Below are 21,880 nucleotides of genomic sequence, written 5' to 3'. Positions count from 1 at the left end.
AAACCATTATTGGAGGGTCTTAGATGTTTCCAGTGAAGAAAACATTGATTTATTTCTGTCTCCCAGGTTCTCCGTGGAGGAGCCAGCCAGCGTCCTTTGACCCCAAATCAGAACCAGCAGGGACAGCAAGCTGATCCGCTAGTGGCAGCTGCAGCAGTGAATTCTGCCCTTGCATTTGGACAAGGACTGGCTGCAGGCATGCCAGGTGAGGCTGCATTTGTCCCTCATCACTTGAGGGGGAAAAAGTCTGCTTATTGGGGGGAGGTTCAGAGGAGAATGGCAGTACTTTGGCCTTTCTTATTAGGCTTGTCATCATTTGGGGACTGGCGAGGATGACATACACTTGCCCTCACTTAGACCATAGTTCGTTGATGAGAGCACCTAGTATTCTGAGCCAGTCATAATCTCACATGTTGGAAATATGTGAACCTCCACACATAGCTTCGATTATCCTGCTTTCCTTTGGTGGTAGTCTGTTTTCTCACTCAGTGTTAAGAATGAAAGGAGTGGCCAGGTTGCATCAGCATCATTCCAAGGCTGATATTTGTGAACAGTATTATTAGGGAGACATTCCCAGTATTCTTTGTCATGTTCCCCTTACATTTCTAGAATTTCTCCCAAACCAACAGTAGAGGTGCTTTGTAGCTGTCTACCTATGATTGATATGTATGCTGAATACATGTTATTCTTAGCTTACTGTCTCCTGGTCTTATTCTTTGCATGGATTGCCTGTAGGTTGAGGTTTTGCCTTTGAAACAAGTCCTTCTGAGACCTCAGTATAAGTTCATGGGTTCTTATTGACCCTGGCATATAGCTGGATCATCTTATCTATTTATGAATTCACTGAGTAACTTGAACTTAGATCATGCATGTTGTTAGTTACTAAGCATTTATGTTTTATTATGAAGTCAACTGTAATTAATCTTATGGCTCAATAGCATTTGAAGATTCTGTCTCAGAGTATTGAAAGAACCTGTTAATGGAAGCTTGTCTAGAGTTTCCCTGATAACTTGCAGTATATTTGTGTTTAGATTATGTGATATGAATTGTATAGTCAAGAAAACATAAAATAATTGTCAGTGTATGGTTGCTGGTGATAACCATGGTTAGCACTTTGAAGAGTACAGTTGTTCCCTGTCCCACTAAATTCCCTTTCTAACACTTGGTGTATAATAAATTACACTACCCCCTACTGTGCCACATTTTATGCTACATCTTTCACACTCATTTTTTAATCTTCACAAGAACTTTGTGAGTCAGATATTATTATTATTAACCTTACGAGGATACTACCCAGACACTCAGGGTTATGCTGCTATCTTAAGTGGTCAAGCCAGGATATAAACCTAGGTGTTTCTGTCCCTAGTGCTGAGTTTGTAACTATGTACAGTTTGCTGGTGTCCAGGAAACATTTGTTAGTTTCATATATACTTATCTGTCACCTTAATATTCTCAGGTTATCCAGTCTTGGCTCCCGCTGCTTACTATGACCAAACCGGTGCCCTTGTGGTGAATGCAGGAGCGAGAAGTGGTCTTGGAGCCCCTGTTCGACTCGTAGCTCCTGCCCCAGTCATTATTAGCTCCTCGGCTGCACAAGCAGGTGAGTTTATGTCTCAGTGGACTCACTCAGATCTGAAAGGGAGGATGGATGATATTCTTAAACTGTGTTGAAATATACTTTAATGACAGTTCTCAGTAAGAATTCTATCCTGTAATTTTTCAAAGAGAGTCAGTCAGAAGTGGCAAGTGACCTTGATAGATTCTGGTTCTGTTGACAGCCTGTACCAGCTGGTTAGCAGCAAGGACCTGCTCTACTGTGAGCATAGGAAGTTGGATTACTCACACAAAATGGCACTGTTGGCAGAGGTCCAAGGCTAATTTCACAGAAATTCATATTGTTATTTTTAGATGATTTGATATTTGTTTTGTTTTTGTTTCTTACTTATGGTGGGGGAGGGCAGCAATAGATTTTTATTTTAAGTCTTTATATGTATATATGTCATATATATATACATAGTATTATTATATATGTTATAAATTTGGGAACAACAGTGGGGGTATCTAGGGGAGAGGAATATGCTTAAGTGTCCTAAGAATTGCAGGGCTTCAGTATGTGATTCTGGAAGAAAATGTCCTTAATGTAGATATTTGTAGAACTGGAAACTTTAGGAAGCGGTTGTATTTGAAATGAGTACTTTGATACCCATATCTATCTTGAATCATAGACTCTCTAACCCGCCCACACCGTGAGCTTGGCTGCAGCGGTGTTCTGGCTCTGAGAGTACAAGTAAGAAAAGACTAGTGGAGCTTCCGGTGAAGGGGTCTGAGATGGAAGACAAATTTGTGTAGTTCTTTACAAGGTTCGTGTCGACTTTGAACAGATATGGCAGCATTAAAAGGTTTTCAAAAGGATAACAATGCAGTTTGGAAATGTGGCCAGTCTCTTTCATAGCCATATGGTTTGCTTTCTTCTACATAGCTGTTGCAGCGGCCGCAGCTTCAGCAAATGGAGCAGCCGGTGGTCTTGCTGGAACAACAAACGGACCATTTCGCCCTTTAGGAACTCAGCAGCCGCAGCCCCAGCCCCAGCAGCAGCCCAGTAACAACCTGGCATCCAGCTCTTTCTACGGCAACAACTCTCTGAGCAGCAGTTCGCAGAGCAGCTCCCTCTTCTCCCAGGGCTCTGCCCAGCCTGCCAACACATCCCTGGGGTTCGGAAGTAGCAGTTCTCTCGGCGCCACCCTGGGATCAGCCCTTGGAGGGTTTGGAACAGCAGGTAGAAATCAGACGGATGTGCTGAAACTAAATTTTAATTACTTTTTACAATCTTTATGGAATTACTGACAGTGCATGGAACCCTGGACAGATACCACAGGCAGATCTGGACCGAGTCCCGTGGGAACCCAGCTGTTCCACACGTCTTTGAGATAATGGACTATTCAAATCAAGTTATACATTTGGGGCCTATTTCAGTTTTACACGCACATTGCTACTTGTTTATCCTCTCAGAGTCCATTTTTTTTTTTTAAGGATTAGAAAATCTGGGGAGATTACTGCAGGCATTGGGGAGAACGTGGAGGGAAGTATACAAATGTGGATATGAAAAACTTAGGGAGGAGGACTTACCAAAAATCTTAGGGTGGTATACTCCACAACCTGCAGGCCTTAAAGAGTCACGAGTTTTCTCTAGTCTTGAGAAGAATTAAGCTGGATATTATGGAAAAGTGGGAGGAAGGAAATTAGACTTAAGATATTTTAAATGTTTTAATGGGAGAAAATAGCGGGAAAGTAGTAAGGAAAATGATGGAGTAATTGCAGTGTTTGTAAGACAGTGTAATCAAAACAGAAGAGTTTATTTGAGAGACAGTATCTTAAATTGGAACTGGGGGCTAGTAATATCTGTTGATTGAACCCTTTGAGAAACCAGGCTTCTACATGTAAGTCTTGTGTAGTGGGGCAGTACCCCCTCCACAGATCCTTTTTCTACTCCATTTTTCTACCAGAACCTTTGGGTTGATGAAAGGCATTCTTTCTAGCCCATTTTCTTTCACCTTTCCCATAACTTGTGTGGCCATCAGAGGATTTTAACCCACCCCTACCCCCATAATATGAGACACAAAAGGAAGGAGAATTTAACATACGTGTGATGGTTTGAAAAATACGTTTCATGTTAACCTGAGCCATGTCCTCTTTATTACTTTACCTGCCCCTAGAACTGCCACATGAACAGTTAGGCTGTCTCTGCTGACAAATTTGCGGTGGTAAGGAGTCTGGATCAAAGTGTTAGGAACAGGTCACTGGGCTTGTTCTTCGAAGAACAGGCCTGTTCTTATCTGCATTGTTTTAATTCCATTTTAGTTGCAAACTCCAACACTGGCAGTGGCTCCCGCCGTGACTCCCTGACTGGCAGCAGTGACCTTTATAAGAGGACATCGAGCAGCCTGACCCCCATTGGACACAGTTTTTATAACGGCCTTAGCTTTTCCTCCTCTCCTGGACCCGTGGGCATGCCTCTCCCTAGTCAGGGACCAGGACATTCACAGACACCACCTCCTTCCCTCTCTTCACATGGATCCTCTTCAAGCTTAAACCTGGGTAAGAACCAATACTCTACACCACCTTGAACTCTAGAAATCTCTTGTCACTGATGACATTAGAAGTACTTTGCATAAGCAAAGGACGATCCCTTTATCCTAGAGGTGTCCTGGGTGTTCTGTGCCTTCCTAAAGTACCTCATGTTATTGAGGCTGTACCTAGGTAGCACAGCAGTTTGGAATTTATCCAAGTTTGGGTGCATCCCATGTATATTCACTTCAGCTTTAGTATGAACATCTTTGGCTGTTCTTTGGCTGCATTGAGAATCTTTCAGTATAAACAGTACAGATTCCTTTTAATTAAGCTGGAAAATAGAGACAAAGAGTGTATTAACCTAGTAACACTACTGAAATAGCACCACAGTTAATATTTAGCTTTGTTTTTCAGATTCCCTTCCCTTCCCCATGTATATGTTTAATATCTTACTTTCTCACATAAAGTATTTTGTTTTAAAAATTTTGTCAGATTCTTTAAAAAATATTTCTATATACATCCGTAAACTACACAGGATGCTAATGAGTATAGATCCTTCTCGATTATATGTTTAGCTTATTATGTATATGGGGTTTAAAAAAATGTTACCATCTGAATCCTGGACAATGACGAGGGAAGAGAGAATCCTAAGCAGCCAGCTTTAAGAATGAAAAGAAACTTATTTCCACAGTTTGGGTGGCAAAGTCTTAAATCTCCCTTCCTCTAGTCATTTATCAAGTTTGTATTTTGAAGTACTGATTTATTTCTTAGGTGGAGAAAGTTGAGGCATAGAAGTGTGGTGATCATATAATTCATCCCGCAACCCGGGACACTTAAGGGAGCTAATGACGGTGTTGTTAATAATTATCTCTGCTGACAAGCCTGAATCGGGACTGTCCTGGGAAATACCACTTTGCTAGAGGATTCTGATTTTTAAATCTTCTATTTATTATTGTTTTAAGTTAAAGCTTTATTTTTTAGAGCAGTTTTAGTCTCATAATAAAATTGAGGGGAGAACACAGAGATTTCCCTTGTACTCTGTGACCTGCACATTCATAGCTTCTATTATCACCGTCCTCCACCAGAGTGGTACCTTTGTTACGGTTGATGGACCTACATTGACATATCGTTATCATCCAAAGTCCATAATGTACATGGATCTTTTTTTTGTTGTTGTTTCTTTGTTTTTGACCAGAAAGATTATGGACTCAGAAATGAGGACTGATTAAAAATGATTAGTCCTTTTTTATTTGGAAAGACAAAGACTGAAAAATGATTATAAAAATCAAAAGTCTTGAAGGGGATAGGATAATATAGTTATTATTCTAGAACTAAGAGTGCTCTCTGAGTTTTAGAAATGAGTTCTAAGGCAAAACTATCTATGTATGTACATGGACATGTGAGAGTGTGTTGTATCCTGAGATTTTACATGATAGGAACTATAGTTATGAAACTGTCTCATGTTACATATGGACATTACTTTAGAAAAGTTTTAGGGATGTTACAGATTGCTAGGTCCATATTGGATAAATAAGGAATAGGGTATATTACACAATAGTGTCTCCTTGTGACAGGAGTCCTGGTTTTAAAGAATGAGGGTTAATGCAGACTTGCAAGGAAGAGATGAAAGTCCCAGCTTAGTATGTAGATGGAAGGTACTAACATTTATTGAATAGTTATCACCAGCTACTGTTAACAGTTTTGGGTGCTATACATACTATACTGGAAGATATGGTATTATGCCTATGATTCAGATGTGAGGAAGCTGACTTAAATCTTGCTTAGGTCTTCTCTATCTGAACAGACTCCAAAGCAGCATCAGGGTATATCCTACCATGTAATGTTCCCAGAATATCTTTTAAACCAGTGCATTATCAGGGTCAGAACTCTTATCCTTTAATTCCTTGGTTTAAACATTTAAACTGTATCAGCATATACTTAACAGTAAACAAATGAAATCTACAAAAAGTTTTTTTTGTAAACAGCCAGATAGTAGATATCTTAGGCTTGTCAGTCAGTCTCTGTAGTCAATATTCAACTCTGCTATAGAAGCACAGAAGCAGCCACAGACAAAATGTAAATAAATAATGCAGCTATGTAATGTAATGTAAGTAAATAAATGTGCAGCTATCTTTCAATAAAACTTCATTTACAAAAATAGGTGGCAGGCCAGATTTGTCCTGTGGACTGTATCAGCCTCTGAACTAAATGCTATGGCTCTAGGTGTTTGAAAATGGAGCTGGAAACATTACTTGCATGCGTGGTGCCTTTCCTCTTTCCAATATATCAGCAACTTAATAAAATACATCCTTCTCCTTAATTTATGATTCCCCTGTGAAGAAGGAACAAACTATTGGTGTGAGTTATTTCTTATTTTAATGACTCTTGCTGTCTGCCTAGTTTTATTTTTGACGTATCTTCCCTTTAAAAATTTTTTATTTTGTATAAGCATTTTAGATGTATGTATTTCCATTGGAGTGCCTTTGTTGCATGTGTGATGTTTAATCATACATGCCAGTTTTGAGGAATTTTGTGTCTTGATTGGTGGTGCTTTTACCTCACCTCAGTCTGTTTCCTTGAGAAAAAGATTCTTGTATGCTTTAGTTTTAACCATTACAAAATGATCACCACAATAAGTCTGTTTACCATCTGTCACCAAGGAAATGTGACATTTCTTTACCGAATAAATATTGGGCCATTCCTAATGTAGTTTTTACTATTAATATTATACAGCTGCCACCAACTATCAGTTCTTAGGTCACTAACAACCATAGGAAGTAAGCATTCATTCATTGTGTTAAGTACTCAGATGACTCTATACAGGGAAACTTAAACTCAGCATGGTTTAATGATTTTCGTGATACCCCATAGCTATAAGTGTTTGAATGCACACTCCAGCTTGTATGTCTGTTATCCCAGTGTGGCTCTTTTCTCAGTATTATCATATATTTTCACCCTTCCTCCCAGTAGACAGACACGTGTTAGAATACTCTGAAAAAAAAATCACTGCCTGCAGTAATTATATTCCTCCTTATTTATTCAACATTCACATGTCGAGTGCCTACTATAGATTCTTCAGTGTTTTTTTCCACACCTGTTTTAAAGATCAGATTTCTATTTTTAAAAACAATTTATTTAAAAAAATATCTGTTTATTTGGCTCTTCTGGATTTTAGTTGTGGCACGCAGGATCTCCGATCTTTGATGTGGCATGGGGATTCTTTAATTGCCACATGTAGGATCTAGTTCCCTGACGTCCCCTGCAGTTGGGATCATGGAGTCTTAGCCACTGTACCACCAGGGTAGTCCCAGAAAAACAGCTTTATTGAGTTGTATATTGCATATTTTGAAATCCACTCCTTTAAAGCGTACAATTCAATTATTTTTAGTAACTTTCTATATTGTGCGATCTTTAGCATAAATCAGTTTGATAATATTTTCATCCCTTCTGTAAGATTTTTCTTAGTCATTTATGTTAATCCCCATTCACACCTTTGTGTATGTGCATGCGCTAAGTCACTTCAGTCATGTCTGACTATTTGTGACCCTATTTTAGCCCACCAGGCTCCTCTGTTCATGGGATTCTCTAGGCAGGAATACTGGAGTGGGTTGCTGTGCCTCTTCCAGGGGATTTTCCCGACCTAAGGATCCAACTTTCGTCTTCTACAACTCTTGCATTGCAGGTGGATTGTATACTGCTGAGCCAGCAGGGAAGCCCATTCACGCCCTTAACCCCAGTCAGGCACTGATGTATTTTGTGTTTGTGTTCTTTTTTGCATGTGGAGGTGGAGATGTGTGTGCTTCGAGCCTTACGGATTCTTAGTTACCCTACCTGGAATGGAACCCAGTGCCCTCTGCAATGAAAGTGCAGAGCCCTAACCACTGGACTGCCAGGGAATTTCCTACTTTCTGTTTTTAAATTTGCCTTTTCTGAACATTTGATATAAATGGAACCATACAGTATGTGACCTCTTTTGCTTGACTTCCTTTTTTTTTTTCTTCAAAGGTTTTTGAGATTTTATTCATGATATAGTATGTGTCAGTAGTTTATTTATTTATTTTTGGCTGAATTATCCTCTGTTTTCTGGATAATGCCACATTTTGTCTAACTTTTCACAGTTGAAGGATGTTTGTTATTTACAGTTTTTGGCTATTAGATGTTTTCCTGTGGAAACATGTTTTCACTTCTGTAGAACTAGAATTGCTGAATGTGAAAGTTTTATGTTAAACTTTGGACAAATTCAAACTTTTCCAGTTTCATCGTTTACATTCCCACCAGCAGTGTACGAGGATTCCAATTTCTCTACATCCTTGTCAACATTTGTTCTTATTTTTCTTACATAACATGGCCATTCTACTGGGCATGAAATAGTTATGTCATTGTGGTTTTAATTTGCATTTCCCTAATGACAGTAATGTATAGCATCTTTTTATGTGCTTATTACCATTCATGTATCTTTGATGAAATGTCCACTCATTTTCTGGGCCCAGTTTTGGATGTGCATTGTTTGTCTTATTCCATGAAATTGTAAGGGTTCTTTATATATTCTGGATGTGTGCTAAGTTGCCTCAGTCGTGTCCAACTCTTTGTGACACTATGGACTCACCAGGCTCTTCTGTCCATGGGATTTTCCAGGCAAGAATACTGGAGTCGGTTGCCTTGCCCTTCAGGGGATCTCTACAACCCAGGGATTGAACACTCATCTCTTAGGTCTCCTGCACTGACAGGCAGATTCTTCACCACTGCCCCGTCTGAGAAGCCCTGTATTCTGGAATTAAGTCCTTTATTGGACTTTATGTATATGTGTTTTGCATATACATAGTTTCTGATCTCTTGCTTGTCTTTTTCTTTTTAAATGGTTGTTTTTGAAGTGCAGTAACTTTAATTTTTCTAAAAATAGTTTTAATTTTGATGAGGTCCAGTTTATCATGCTTTATAGTGTAGAAATCTTTGCCTAACTCAAGGTCTTAAAGATGTTCTCCTATGTTTCGTTCTAAAATTTTTGTTTTTTCAGCTCTTAAAGTCTTTGGTCTGTTTTTGAGTTAATTTTGTGTATTGCACAAGGTAGGTGATTGTTCATCTTTTTGCGTGCACTATTTTTCCCCAGCAAAGTTGTGAAATTTTTAGTGTGCAGGTCTTTACATGCTTTTTGTTAAACTAGATCTAGTATATTTTATTTTTTTAATGCTATTGTGAATAGAATTCTAGTTTTATTTTGGGTTGTCCATTGCTTGCAAGTGTTTAGTTTTATTATCATGGTAGAATTCCTAATCCTTTAAGAAAAACAAAGATCAAACAAAATAATTTTCCCTGACCCTGCCTGAATTGCAGTTGGTGTTTCCAATTTATTGTTCAGGAACCTGTGGTAATCTCAGGTTGTTTACTAGTCATGTGTGTGCCTTCAGGCACTTCTCTATTCTAAATGGAAATGTAGCATTTTGTGACTGTCCTAGTTCTCTGAAAGTGACTTGTCGTCTCCAAAACTAACTGAGTGAAAGTTAACATAGTTTGGATTCGGCATTATGCACTAAAGACAATTATTCTTAGGCTTACTTTCATGAAGGGTTGCTTGGTTATGGTCCTAAGGAGTGGTTGGGGAAAACTTACTTTATAAACATTTTTGTGAGCAGCACTGCCTCTGCCTGTGTTAAATTCAGAACCAGATGTTGAGTGCCTTGGGAAGTTTTCTTTAAAAGGCAAAGAAAGCAGGGTTTTGCCCATTAGTCATCTACTAAATCTCTGAGTACAGAAAATAAAACCAGATGAATGAAAACATTCCACGTAGCAAGAGGATGGGATCCTAGATGTCTGGAATACTAGAAAACCTTTTGGATAAAGTAACTGAAGCACTTCTTAATTAGCATGGTACTTTTAATTTGTATGTGTGTATTTTTAAAGTTAGCTTCTTGTAGACAGCATATGTTGAATCACATTTTTTGACCCACTCTGACAGTCTCTTTAATTGGTACATTTAGATCATTGACAAAATGATTATTGATATAGTTGGATTAATGTTTGCCATATTTGTTGTTTTCTATTTTTTGTTTCTATGTCTTTCATTCTTTTTCTGCCATTTATGGGTTTAAAAAAATTTTTTATTTGGCTGCATGGAGTCTTATAGTTGTGGCATGTGGGATCTAGTTCCCTGACTAGGGGTCGAACCCGAGCACGCTGCATTGGGAGTGTGGAATCTTAGCCACTGGACCACCAGGAAGTCCCTGCCTCTTGTGGTTTTAATTGAGCATTTTTTATGATTCCATTTTATTTCCTTTCTTAGCCTATCAGTTAGACGACTACCTTTTTTTTTCCCCCCAACTTTTTCAGTGGTTTGACTAGAGTCACTATACATTTACAGTTAACTGAGGTCCACTTTCAAATAAGGCCATAAAAGGACTTTATAATCACAGAATAATCTTAACCTTTATCTGCTATCCCTTGTGTAATTACTGTCATTCATTTCAGCTGTGTAAAAATCATATGTGTGTATATGTGTATGTATATGAAATAGACATAAGTGTGCATAATTGAATACATTGTTGCTATTATTGGAGCAAACTGTTGTCTGTCAGATCAATTAAGAATAAGAGAAAATTTTCTCTTTATTCTTTTTTCGAGGTTCCTCCTTTCTTTATATGGATCAGTTTGTGGCCTGTGTTATTTATACTTCTATCTGAAGAACGCTTCTGACATTTTTTGCAAGGCATATCTGTTGGCAACAAATTCCATCAATTTTTGTTTGCTGAGAAAGTCTTTATTTCTCCTTCACTTGTGAAGGATAATTTTGCAGGATATAGAATTCTAGGTTGGTGGGTTTCTTTCCTTCAGAACTTACATTCTTCTCTCTTCTGGCTTGCATGCTTTTTGAGGAGAAGTCAGATGTAATTCTTACCTTTGCTCCTCTGTAAGACTTTTTTCCTCCTATGGCTTCTTTCAGTATTTTTTATGTAGTTTGATAGTTGGGCGGTATAATTTTTTGCTTTCTTTTCCTGCTTGGTGTTCCCTGTGCTTCCTGGATTTGCAATTTGCTCTCTGACATTGATTTAGATAATCCTTAGTCATTATTGATTCAGATATTTCCCCTGTTCCTTTCTTTCTTCTCCTTCTGATATCCCCACTATGTATATGTTCCAGTTTTTGTGGTTGCCCCACAATCCTTGGATATTCTGTTCTGTTTGAGTCTTTGTTCTCTTTGCATTTTGATTTTTGAGGATTCTATTGATAGATCCTCTATCTTAGAGATTCTTTCCTCATCTGTATTCAGTCTAATAAACCCATCAAAGGTGTTCTTCATTTCGGTTACAATATTTTTTTTATCTCTAGCATTTCTTTTTGGTTCTTTCTCAGGATTTCTATCTCTCTGCTTACATTGCCCATCTCTTCCTGCATGCTGTATATCTTAGGGCCCTTTGCATATTAATCATAATTGTTTTAAATTCCCATTCTGAAAATTTTAGTATCCCTGTCATATATGTTTCTGATATGTGCTCTTACTCTTCAGATTTTATTTCTTTTTGCCTTTTGCTCTGCCTTGATAGCCATGCCTGATATATCAAGTGAAAGGAAATGCCATGAATAGGTTTTTAATAACGTGATGATGAAGTGTGAGGGAAGGAAAAGTGTGCTATAGACTTACGATTAGGTCTCACTGTGTTAGCCTATATCTCTGGACCGTCAACTTCACAAGCGTTTCTTAGTTTTTTTCCTTCTCCCTTTATTGAGACAAGATAGTTTGAGTAGGCTAGAGTTGCATATTTTAGGGTTGTCAACACTTGATAGTTTGTTGGTTACAGTTCAGGATTTCCTAGTCTGGTACTGGTTTGGGCAGTGTGTCTATTTGAGTCTGTGGTCAGGTTAGCCGTGATGACCTGTATATCTGTTTCTCTGATCTTGGTGGCAGTGGTTTTGTTTACTTTCCACTCTTTTATGGATTCAAGAAGAATTTTTGATTTTTCAGGCTGTTTAGTTTTTTGTTTGTTGTTAGGGTGAAGTGGTGACTTCCACATTCCTTACATGTGAAGCAGGAGACCTGCACATACACAAAACATTTAAGCTGTTGATCTCTGTAGAAATGTCATAGGACACAGCTCTATGAAATCCACCACCATCAAAATATTGCTGAAAACTTTGTGGAATCATTAGGAGGCTCCCTTAGAGGGCCTGAATGAAATGTTCTTTTTAAAACAGGTGTTAAACACCCTGAGAGGCCACCTCCAAGGGATGAAAGTTGGGGCCTAAGTGCATGTAGGTGTGTAAACTATGGTGAACTAGAAAACGCCTTTATGTATCTATAAAGAAACTGCAATCAACAAGTAATGATGGTCTACTCTTTGCCAGGTTCCTTTTCAAAAACAACAGGAAACCACATTTTTTAAGCAGAAATTTTAACCGTTGGCTTAATGTTTAAAGAAAATTATTTGGCCTGAGCAGAATATTCCTATTAACTGTTAGTTTGCCATTTATATTATAATACCTGGAGAAACTTTTTTTTCAGATTTGTATACTTCCTTTCTCAATAATAACAGCTGTGTGTATATATGTGTGTGCTTGTATATCCTTTCTGGCATCCAAGGATACCAGAGCCAAAAATCAAAAGTTCAGGGCAGATGTGTAAATCTGCCCATTATTCACTCCAACCCTTTATGTTATGGACTAGTCAGTATGCTCTTAGCCCCAGTAACAGAAATCCAACTGATAATGGCTTAAACAATAAGTGCATTTGCTGGCTTGTGTAACTGAAGTATAGAAGTAGGGCAGTGCTCAGGGTTGGTTCCTGCAATTCAGCCTTGAAAGCAAGGATCTGGCTTTCTTCCATGTTAATTTGGATGTTTCTCAGGCCTTTTAGGAGTTTGGTTGTTTTTTTGTTGATTTGTTACTTTTCAGTAAGTGCCTTTGTTAGTGACCAGGTTCTTAAAATACCTTTGAGTTGTTTCAAAACCTTGTGTATTCCTGCCATCCCTTCTTCACCACCTTACTTGGTATTATCACATTCTTCCATTGCTGCTGACCTGTCTGATTACTTCCTCTTTGCCTGTTTGTATCCTTTCTCAGACTGGGGAAAAAAAAAATTATTTTTGAAATGGGATAAAAAGCAGCCATATGGCTACTGTTCTTTTTTTCTTACAAGCCTCCTGTCTTCCTTTGCTGAAAGAAATGTTTTCCTTTTGGATTAAGAAATACTATGGAATTTTGACAAGAATAACAATGTCCTTTAGAAAACGAAAACTGTATAACTGTATCTGAAAAGGAGAATCGTGTGGTTGGTTGCAAAGCTGTAACTCTGGAGTTAAGAGTTCTGTGATAAATTCTGGCCATGGTGAATTTGAGTTTTGTATCTTTGGAGAGGCATTTCATATCTTTGGGCCTTAATTTTGTTACTTATATGGGATTTTTAAAACTCCCTTTTCCATAATGCCAGTAAGAATTAGATAGAAAGTGGGTATGAAATATTGTTAGCATAGAGAGGCTGGCATAGGACAGATATTCAGTAAGTAGTTTTTATTTAATTATTTAAAAATGTGAGCCATTTCCTTTTGGTTCTACAGTTTTCATTGAGACCCAGACCTTTGAAACTGGGCCCTAGAATTCTGTGGAGAAATCCAAGCTGAGTATCCTTTTGTAGCCACCACTGAACTCCAGACCAGACTGTCATTAAAACTCTAGTTAACAGGCAGTTCATGTTGGGTGACTTCTCTCATGGTTCCTGGATTTTTATTCATCTGCTCTCTTTGTGGTTTAAATGGCATTTCTTACCTACTTTGCAATGTAGGAATGGGGGAAGAACCAAAAAAAAAAAAAAAAGGCTTCACGTCCTTTTTATAGTACAATCTAAAGTTAAAAAAAAAAACAGTATCATAAAAAAACAAAGAAAATAGATACTCATAATTTTTAAAATTCTGTTTTACCTTTTGATAGGCTTTTCAGTCTTCCCTCTTATTTTTTCTGTCTGGGGATTGACAGTGATTATTCCCTTGTCAGCAGTCAAGATGGCAGTATTAGTGGCCTGAAAGTTGTTGCTACTGCAATTACTTCAGGCTCTGTTCCAGTAGGAGTTAGATGCTGCCCATTCCTGATGAAGAACTTGAAAGACTTCCATTTCAAAGCATATATCCTTTTTATTTTTTTTATCCTTTATGTCTAATCATTGGCCTGCATTGCCTTAGTGATTTTCATACTTGTATTTACTGGCAAAACTATACCTTCAAAACTTTTTGGGGGGGACACTATATAAAACAGACTAACCTGGGTACCCCATTTTTCTTTTAAAGGAAGGGTTTCAGATGGGAGTGGGGATTATTCACTGATGGCAAGAATCTCCACAGAGATGAGAGTGGAAAACTATTCTCGTCTCTGTGCAGTTTGTCTTTTCTGATCCTGGTTCACACAGCAGGAACGTTCCTCCTCATTTCACTTATGAAGGGACTCACTAACCCTTGCTCCATTATTGCTAGCAGTCTCCTATCAGTGTTTAATAGCAATCTCCTCTTAATTTTTGTGCAAAAGTTTTCTTCCAACTTAGTGAGTTGGCCTTCTAAAAATCAAGGCACTAATAGAATTGAGTCTTAACGCAAAAGCAACAGATTTGAAAAGAAATCAGAGGTGATACAAGATTTCATGTATGGGATGCTTTTTCTTCTCTTGAACAAAGTTCCTTAAGAATGAGTCTTGAGTTCTCCTGTTCTGTAACCAACAGGAGGACTCACAAATGGCAGTGGAAGATACATCTCTGCTGCTCCAGGCGCTGAAGCCAAGTACCGCAGCGCAAGCAGTGCCTCCAGCCTCTTCAGCCCCAGCAGCACCCTTTTTTCCTCCTCCCGTTTGCGATACGGAATGTCTGATGTCATGCCCTCTGGCAGGAGCAGGCTTTTGGAAGATTTTCGAAATAACCGATATCCCAATTTACAATTGCGGGAGATTGCTGGGCACATAATGGAGTTTTCCCAAGACCAGCATGGTTCCAGGTGAGGACTTGGCTTTGGCACTTAAGGTAACTGAAATCTTAATGCCTTAAATTCCATGCCTCAGATAAGGTATACACTAAGGAAATTGCTATAAAATTAATGAAACAAAATTTGCCTTTTGGTATACTTCCTATTATTTATTTTAGAGGCTGTGAGAGCCATCAGATACAAAGTGATTGACAATAGCCATTTAGTAATCTGGATCACAACAAACTGTGGAAAGTTCTTAAAGAGATGGGAATACCAGACCACCTTACCTGCCTCCTGTGAAGCCTGTATGCAGGTCAAGAAGCAACAGTTAGAACCAGACATGGAACAACAGACTGGTTCAAAATTGGGAAAGGAGCATGTCAAGGCTGTATATTGTCACCCTGCTTATTTAACTTAGATGCAGAGTACATCACACGAAATGCCAGGATGGATAAAGCAAAAGCTGGAATCAGGATTGCTGGGAGAAATATCAGCAACCTCATATATGCAGATGACACCACCCTTATGGCAGAAAGCAAAGAGGAACTAAAGAGCCTCTTGATGAAAGTGAAAGAAGAGAGTGAAAAAGCTGGCTTAGAATTCAGTATTCAAAGAATGAAGATCATGGCATCTGGTCCCATCACATCATGGCAAATAGATGGGGAAACAATGGGAGCAGTGACAAGGCTTTATTTTCTTGGGCTCCAAAATCACTGCAGATGGCGGCTGCAGCCATGAAATTAAAAGACGCTTGCTCCATGGAAGAAAAACTATGACAAACCTAGACAGCATATTAAAAAGCAGAGACATTCCTTTGCTAACAAAGGTCCCTATAGTCACAGCTGTGACTATAGTCCCAATAGTCATGTCCGTGAGAGTTGGACCATAAAGAAAGTTGAGCACCAAAGAATTGATGGTTTTGAACTATGGTGTTGGAGAAGACCCTTGAGAGTCCTTCCATTGGACTGCAAGGAGATCAAACCTGTCAATCCTAAAGGAAATCAATCCTGAATATTCATTAGAAGGACTGATGCTGAGAATAAACTGAAGTTCCAATACATCTGCCACCTGATACGAAAACACTTTTTAGAAAAGACATTGATGCTGGGAAAGATGAGAGGCAGGAGGAGAAGGGGACGGCAGAGGATGAGGTGGTTGGATAGCATCACTGACTTGATGGACATGAGTTAGAGCAAGCTCTGGGAGATGGTGAAGGATAGGGAAGCCTGGCATGCTGCAGTCTGTGAGGTCTCAGAGTCGGACACGACTGAGCGAACTGAACAACAATAATCTGGATCACATGCTGAAACAACCCTTTTTACCTTTCTGAAAGATTAGCCTGGTGTTCATTTGCTCATGAGAACCTCATAGAATGTCTACAGTTCAAGAAAAACAGAAATAGTAACACAAAGACTTGTGTACAATACTTGCTACTTTAATCACTGTTAAGAATCTTTCTCTCAAAGAGATACTGCTCAGTTGCAAATTTGGGTCCTTAGGCTCAGGAATAAGCTGTTGCCACCGCTTTCCTTTGTTGTTCCCTTCTGTAGAAGTAAGGGTCTGCACAGAGGTTAGAAAATGCTATTATTTAGCTTTGGTTACCCGTCCCTGTTCCAGTGGACTTCACAGAAAGGGACCTTGGTCCTCAGGAAAAGGCAGAGTTATGGTGACATCATCCAGCCTTCTCTCCCTTTTTCTTTCTCTCTGATGGTTCCTTTAAAACAACTCCCAAAGAACTTGCCTCCTCTTTAAGTTCTACCAGCTTGCTACTGGGCAAGGATTTTTCATATTTAAATATTTTCATATTTAAATCCAGATTAAGAGAAAAACATGTTTTTTTTAATACAGTCTCCTGAGCTAAAAAAGGCAAACGGAGTAGCTGCTACTTTAGAAAGATACTGCGCATAGATGACTGCTGTCCCACACCGTTAATGAACACATACTACATGTGCACTTCATATGGGTGTGTGTTGAAGACTAAAATAGGGACCATGGGCTTTTAAGTTTATTGATGTGGGACTGGTTTCTAAGAGAAAACGTCTGGCCAAGTTCTCCTGGTGTTGTGCCTCTTGCCTTCACCTTCTTCTCTCTTTTTCTGCCCCACTTTTCATCTCTTCCCTCCATCCCACACGGAAATAAATACATGTCCTGTTGTAATGACATATACTGAAACTTAAATATACTTTTAAAAGCTTGGTTAAAATAGGGAATACTTCACAGTATAACTTGTTTTTTCCTTTTCAGTAATTCTTCAAGTAAGTGAGCTCAAGTGATTTATTTAAGTAACAGTTGTGTGTGTGTGTAAATGCATATGCACACAAATACATATAGCTTCAGAACTGAAAAATCACATAAATTGAGCTAGTCTTTATAGATATTTTCCAAGTCTTCCTAAAATGCTGTGATTGCTCGTTTTACTTTGTATTTCAGATTCATTCAGCTGAAACTTGAGCGTGCCACACCAGCCGAACGCCAACTTGTCTTCAATGAAATCCTGCAGGCCGCTTACCAGCTGATGGTGGATGTATTTGGAAATTACGTCATTCAGAAGTTCTTTGAAGTAAGCCTTTGTTCTTTCTGTCTTTTGCCTTTAGAGAATCTGCACAGCATTTTGATTTTCATTAGCTGTTTTTAGAATTGCAATTTCATTCCAGTTCTTAAAATGAAGTGTGAGTGGTCTTTTTGAAGCACGATTAAATGTTTCTCCAGTTCGTTAGCAGAAGTGCATCATTGAAATACCCAAGCAGATAATGATAGTGTATTTGAGAAATGTGTTTGTAGAACCACTCTCTTCATTTAGGATCCAGCACAATATTTCTGATTGCCAAAATAGTTTCACTGAAAGTGTCATGTTTGGAGGAAAAAATTTGTGTAAGATAATTTTAGCAGGACCACAATAAAGTTCTGAAAAAGAAATTTAAAAAATGGTTTCCTGGAGAATTATCTTTGAACACCAGCTCTAGTGTTTTTCATCATAAACCACAGTCATGAGGATTGATACATGGGTGATCCTTCAGCCTTGGTTCCTTATTATTCCCCTGTTAATGCGGATAATGTCTATTCTTGTTATCATTGTCTTTGGAAAGGATCGGTGAGATTGTTGGATTAATGTCTTATTTCCTCTTCTAAACTAAAGTGTCAGAAAGGCACAGATTTTTTCTTTTGACTGACCATTGTAGCTGTGATGTACTACAGAGCCGTGGTATCAATAACCTTATTATAATCCAGAAAGGAGTGAAACATTGAGATGAAACATCTGGTACAGGGGTAAAATGTGGCAACTCTGCACATTACCTGTCCCTCAGCAAGAGAAATTTGTAATCTTCTTACATCTTATTTTTTTTGGTTTGTGTGAAGATTTTTTAAAAATGGCTCACTCACAGTCTTTATCTTCTCAGCTTTTCTCATCAAGATCTAAGTCCTTTGACTCTGAATTCTCTAGCTGTGAATTGAGGAATCAACCTAAACATGACTCTTACAATTTTGACTTTCAGATACCTTTTCACTGCCATTTTGGTCACATATATATAAAAATATAGGGCTCTCCCAACTCCAGAGGTTAATGCAGCTAGGCTGGCCAAATGAACAGTTGATTATAGCAGCATGATTTGGGACAAGCTGGAGAACTTCTCTGACTTAGAGAATGTCCATGGACTTGAGTTCCCTTGTATGAAAAATGAGTGGGTTGGGCATCCTTATTCATAAGTCTCTATCAGTCTCATATGCTATTCAGATGAAAATAAAAAAACAAGGATGGAAAAGCATTCTAGGAAGACTTAACATTGTGCAGTCATACCCCTCGATTTTACTAACTTTCCCCCTGATCCTGTTGACTTGTATAAATAGACATTATCATTTCTTATAGTAGTATAGAACAGTATATTCAGAAGAGAGTGCGCATGTGTGCTTTGGCTTAAACGTCACAAAGATGAAAGAACTTCAGTTCTTTCATTTCAACTTATGGACTCAGACACCTAAAGTGATACAGGTTTGCTGCAAGAAACCCTTAAATATCCCTCAGACATTGTCTAAAGCCTTAGTAATAAACAGTGTCGTCCACATGTAATGTTGTTTTTAGAATAAATGTAAATGCTCTTGTAATTAATGGCATATAGGTATATTTAATAGTATTGATGAGTTACGGGCATCTTTGAGGAATTGCGTATTTGTTTAGCAGAAACTACTACAGTTGGATATCTGAGAAGTGTTTTTAACATTAAAAAGAGTTCCTCTTAATCAGATTCTGATAAGTACTGCCTTGAAGAAACAAAGGTTTTTATAAACAAAAGGTTTAGTTAATCACAGATGATAGGGCTAAAAGAGGTATGCCAATGGTTGGTACAGAATAATGAATGCTTTGCTTTCTCTGGTTTCTTTCTTTCTACCTAAGTAATGGTGTTCACCCACACATTATGTCTAGTTTGGCAGCCTTGAACAGAAGCTGGCTTTGGCTGAACGGATTCGAGGCCATGTCCTGTCATTGGCACTGCAGATGTATGGCTGCCGTGTTATCCAGAAAGCTCTTGAGTTTATTCCCTCAGACCAGCAGGTAATTGTAAGTTTCCCCTTTAACTTTTCTCTTGGTGTTTGGTGTTTCTTCATGGTACATGTGGTGAACCTTGCACGTTTGTCAGTCTTTAGTTTTCTCTCAGTGTTTCTTTGGTGCTTGTGGCTGCCCTCTGTGCATGGCAAGCATGAATTGTGCAGTTAATTTTGTAAATTTATAGTGGATCAAGTGTCTTGTGTTAAAACCAGCGGTTTCAAACATTTTCCCCTTTGACCAGAATTAAGTCTTTAGTAGGTGTGATTTTAGAGGTGGGTTTTTCCTTTGGCAAGAGGTGAAGAAAGTAGAGTTGTCAATTTCTTGTACCCGAACTGACCCCAACAAACAAAACTTTTTCCAACTTAAACCTTCTAGTTTTCTTCACTTGCACCCTCTTAATCTTCCATTCCACCGTTTGCTGAACGAGCTCCTGCCTGAGGCCGCACTGGTCTGGCATGCTGATCTGGCGCCCACCGTGTGCCAGTCGCCAGCACAGAGATGACTGAGGCTGAGCATTGCCCACAGAGCACATGTGGGAAGGGTGACGTGAGCGCCTGAGCGCACGCCGCTGAGGGGAGGCTTTGTAGGAGGAGAAGTCCAGGCTGCAGAGGAGGTAGAGGGGAGAAAATGGGACAGAAATCTGAGGCGTTGTGTGCCGTGAGTGGGAGCTGACCCAGAAAGCACATGAGGAGGCTCACAGCCTCAGAGCGGTCGTGGAGGAGGTCCTGCCGGCCCCACACAGACCCCGGGGCCGGGGAGTCCAGCCAGCCCCCAGGCAGGCGTGCGGGCCGCACTGTGTCTGCGGGAGGCAGTGCCTCGCGCCTCGGGTGCTGCCCGTCTGAACCCTCAGCCTTTGGGCTCTGAATTCACCCAGCCCTTCTCGATGGAGGGGTGCCCGTGGTCTGGCAGTGATGAGCCACTTGCCCTCTCTGAGAACAGAGTTCAGTAATGAGAATCTTTACTATGGACTCAAGTTCTGAGCCAGACGGGGCCCCCACCGCCTCCAGGTCAGAACCGAACACCGTGCTGGTGTTGGTGATGGCAGCTGAGGGCTGGGGAGTCCAGAGTCCTTAAGCTGTGAGACTCAGATGGGCCTGTCAAGATGCTGGTGAAGGTGGAGGGGATGTTGGAGACACACAGCGGGTTGGGAATTCATTCCATTCAGTGCCCAGCACAGGAGCTACAGCGATAAGAAGAGGATGTTGTGTGTAAGTGATTAGAAGCAGGGGTGAAGCTACTAGTTTGTTTTCTCCTAATGTTCAAATCGTTATCAGTTTTAATTTTCCCTGGGATGTTCCAGGATGAAAATTTGATGACTGAATCTTCCTTTGTTAATTTTCTTGTTTCTTTTGAACATGGAACTTTTTCCCTCTCTTGACCATAATGCCTGCTTACTGAAAGCAAGCAGGAAATTTTGATTTCCCAGGTATTTTCCATATCTTTGCCCTCTCCCACGAATATGATACATTGTTGATTTTATTTTATATTTTACTGTATTTTTTTGTTTGTTTTCTGATCCAGTGGCTACACTGTAGTAGTTTTTGTCTCCCTTCTCTTCCCTGCGCCGCCACCCCCCATTGCTCTTTCTACCCTATATATTGCTGAGTATCTTTTCCTAATCTGGTTTCTCTGTGATTCCTGTTCTGGGTCTAAACTATCTTCCCCAGTACAAATAACTTACTGTTTTCCAGATGTAAGTGTATTTTAGATGAAATAAATTGATCTCCAGTGGAGTTTTTACCTCTTTGGGCTTCAGGGATGCCACTTCCCCTTCATTTTGATTATTAGAACTGTTCCTGGTGTTTTATCTTTATATAGGCATCATCCTCTATTTATCATTCTCATAATTATGTTTCCATAAGTTATTCTTTTCTGACATTTGATTAATTGCTTCAGCAAACTGTCCTGAATCTATTGCTTGTTTAGTCCCTGGCAATGTAGTCTTGAGTTTCTTTAATTAGAAAATCTTTTAGTGCTTTTACATGCTTAACATCTCAAGGATTTAAGACAATTGTATTCATAAATGTCACCATCTTAAACTGGTTTGCTGTCTTCTCCGATACCATAAATATAGAGTCAGCAGCGTGTAGCTAATATATAGAGATTGTATACAGCAAAGAAATTGGGCAGAAAGTACCAGGGCCCAGCCGTTGTGCAGGTATTCAGCTTAAGGAGACCTGAGTCAACAAGTTTGGGGAGGGGATCCAATAAAAATCCCAATGGCTCTTTTTCGGTACCCTTGTCACCCCCATACACACATACATACCACATAATGTCTAGTTTTGTCCTATATTTTTCCCTGACTTTGGACACTTTTCATTAACTGAGAGTACTATTCCAG

At 39.2% G+C, this 21,880-nt stretch overlaps 1 protein-coding gene and 2 non-coding genes across 19 annotated transcripts in view; all 3 read left to right on the top strand.

Annotated features, from left to right (window-relative positions):
- PUM1 (pumilio RNA binding family member 1) overlaps positions 1-21,880 on the top strand; it is a 123,324-nt gene that overhangs the window by 86,858 nt on the left and 14,586 nt on the right. For 12 of the 17 annotated variants that reach the window (XM_061148421.1, XM_061148420.1, XM_061148414.1 and 9 more), the window contains 7 exons: positions 67-205; positions 1,457-1,600; positions 2,480-2,776; positions 3,859-4,095; positions 14,759-15,026; positions 17,427-17,556; positions 19,417-19,551. In XM_061148421.1, coding sequence (XP_061004404.1) covers positions 67-205; positions 1,457-1,600; positions 2,480-2,776; positions 3,859-4,095; positions 14,759-15,026; positions 17,427-17,556; positions 19,417-19,551 — 1,350 coding nt within the window. The remainder of the gene's footprint in view (positions 1-66; positions 206-1,456; positions 1,601-2,479; positions 2,777-3,858; positions 4,096-14,758; positions 15,027-17,426; positions 17,557-19,416; positions 19,552-21,880) is intronic. The other 5 variants (XM_061148408.1, XM_061148407.1, XM_061148409.1 and 2 more) reach the window with 4 other exon arrangements.
- Positions 323-399, top strand: LOC133061067 (small nucleolar RNA SNORD103/SNORD85). Its single transcript, XR_009693900.1, has one exon. It is a non-coding gene; the product is annotated as a small nucleolar RNA SNORD103/SNORD85 (small nucleolar RNA).
- LOC133061066 (small nucleolar RNA SNORD103/SNORD85) lies at positions 20,441-20,525 on the top strand. Its single transcript, XR_009693899.1, has one exon. It is a non-coding gene; the product is annotated as a small nucleolar RNA SNORD103/SNORD85 (small nucleolar RNA).

The sequence above is a fragment of the Dama dama genome, chromosome 8, assembly GCF_033118175.1.
Source record: "Dama dama isolate Ldn47 chromosome 8, ASM3311817v1, whole genome shotgun sequence".
NCBI classification, from domain to species: domain Eukaryota; kingdom Metazoa; phylum Chordata; class Mammalia; order Artiodactyla; family Cervidae; genus Dama; species Dama dama.
Note: the sequence above shows the minus strand (reverse complement) of the source record. Positions and strands in the feature narration are given on the sequence as shown.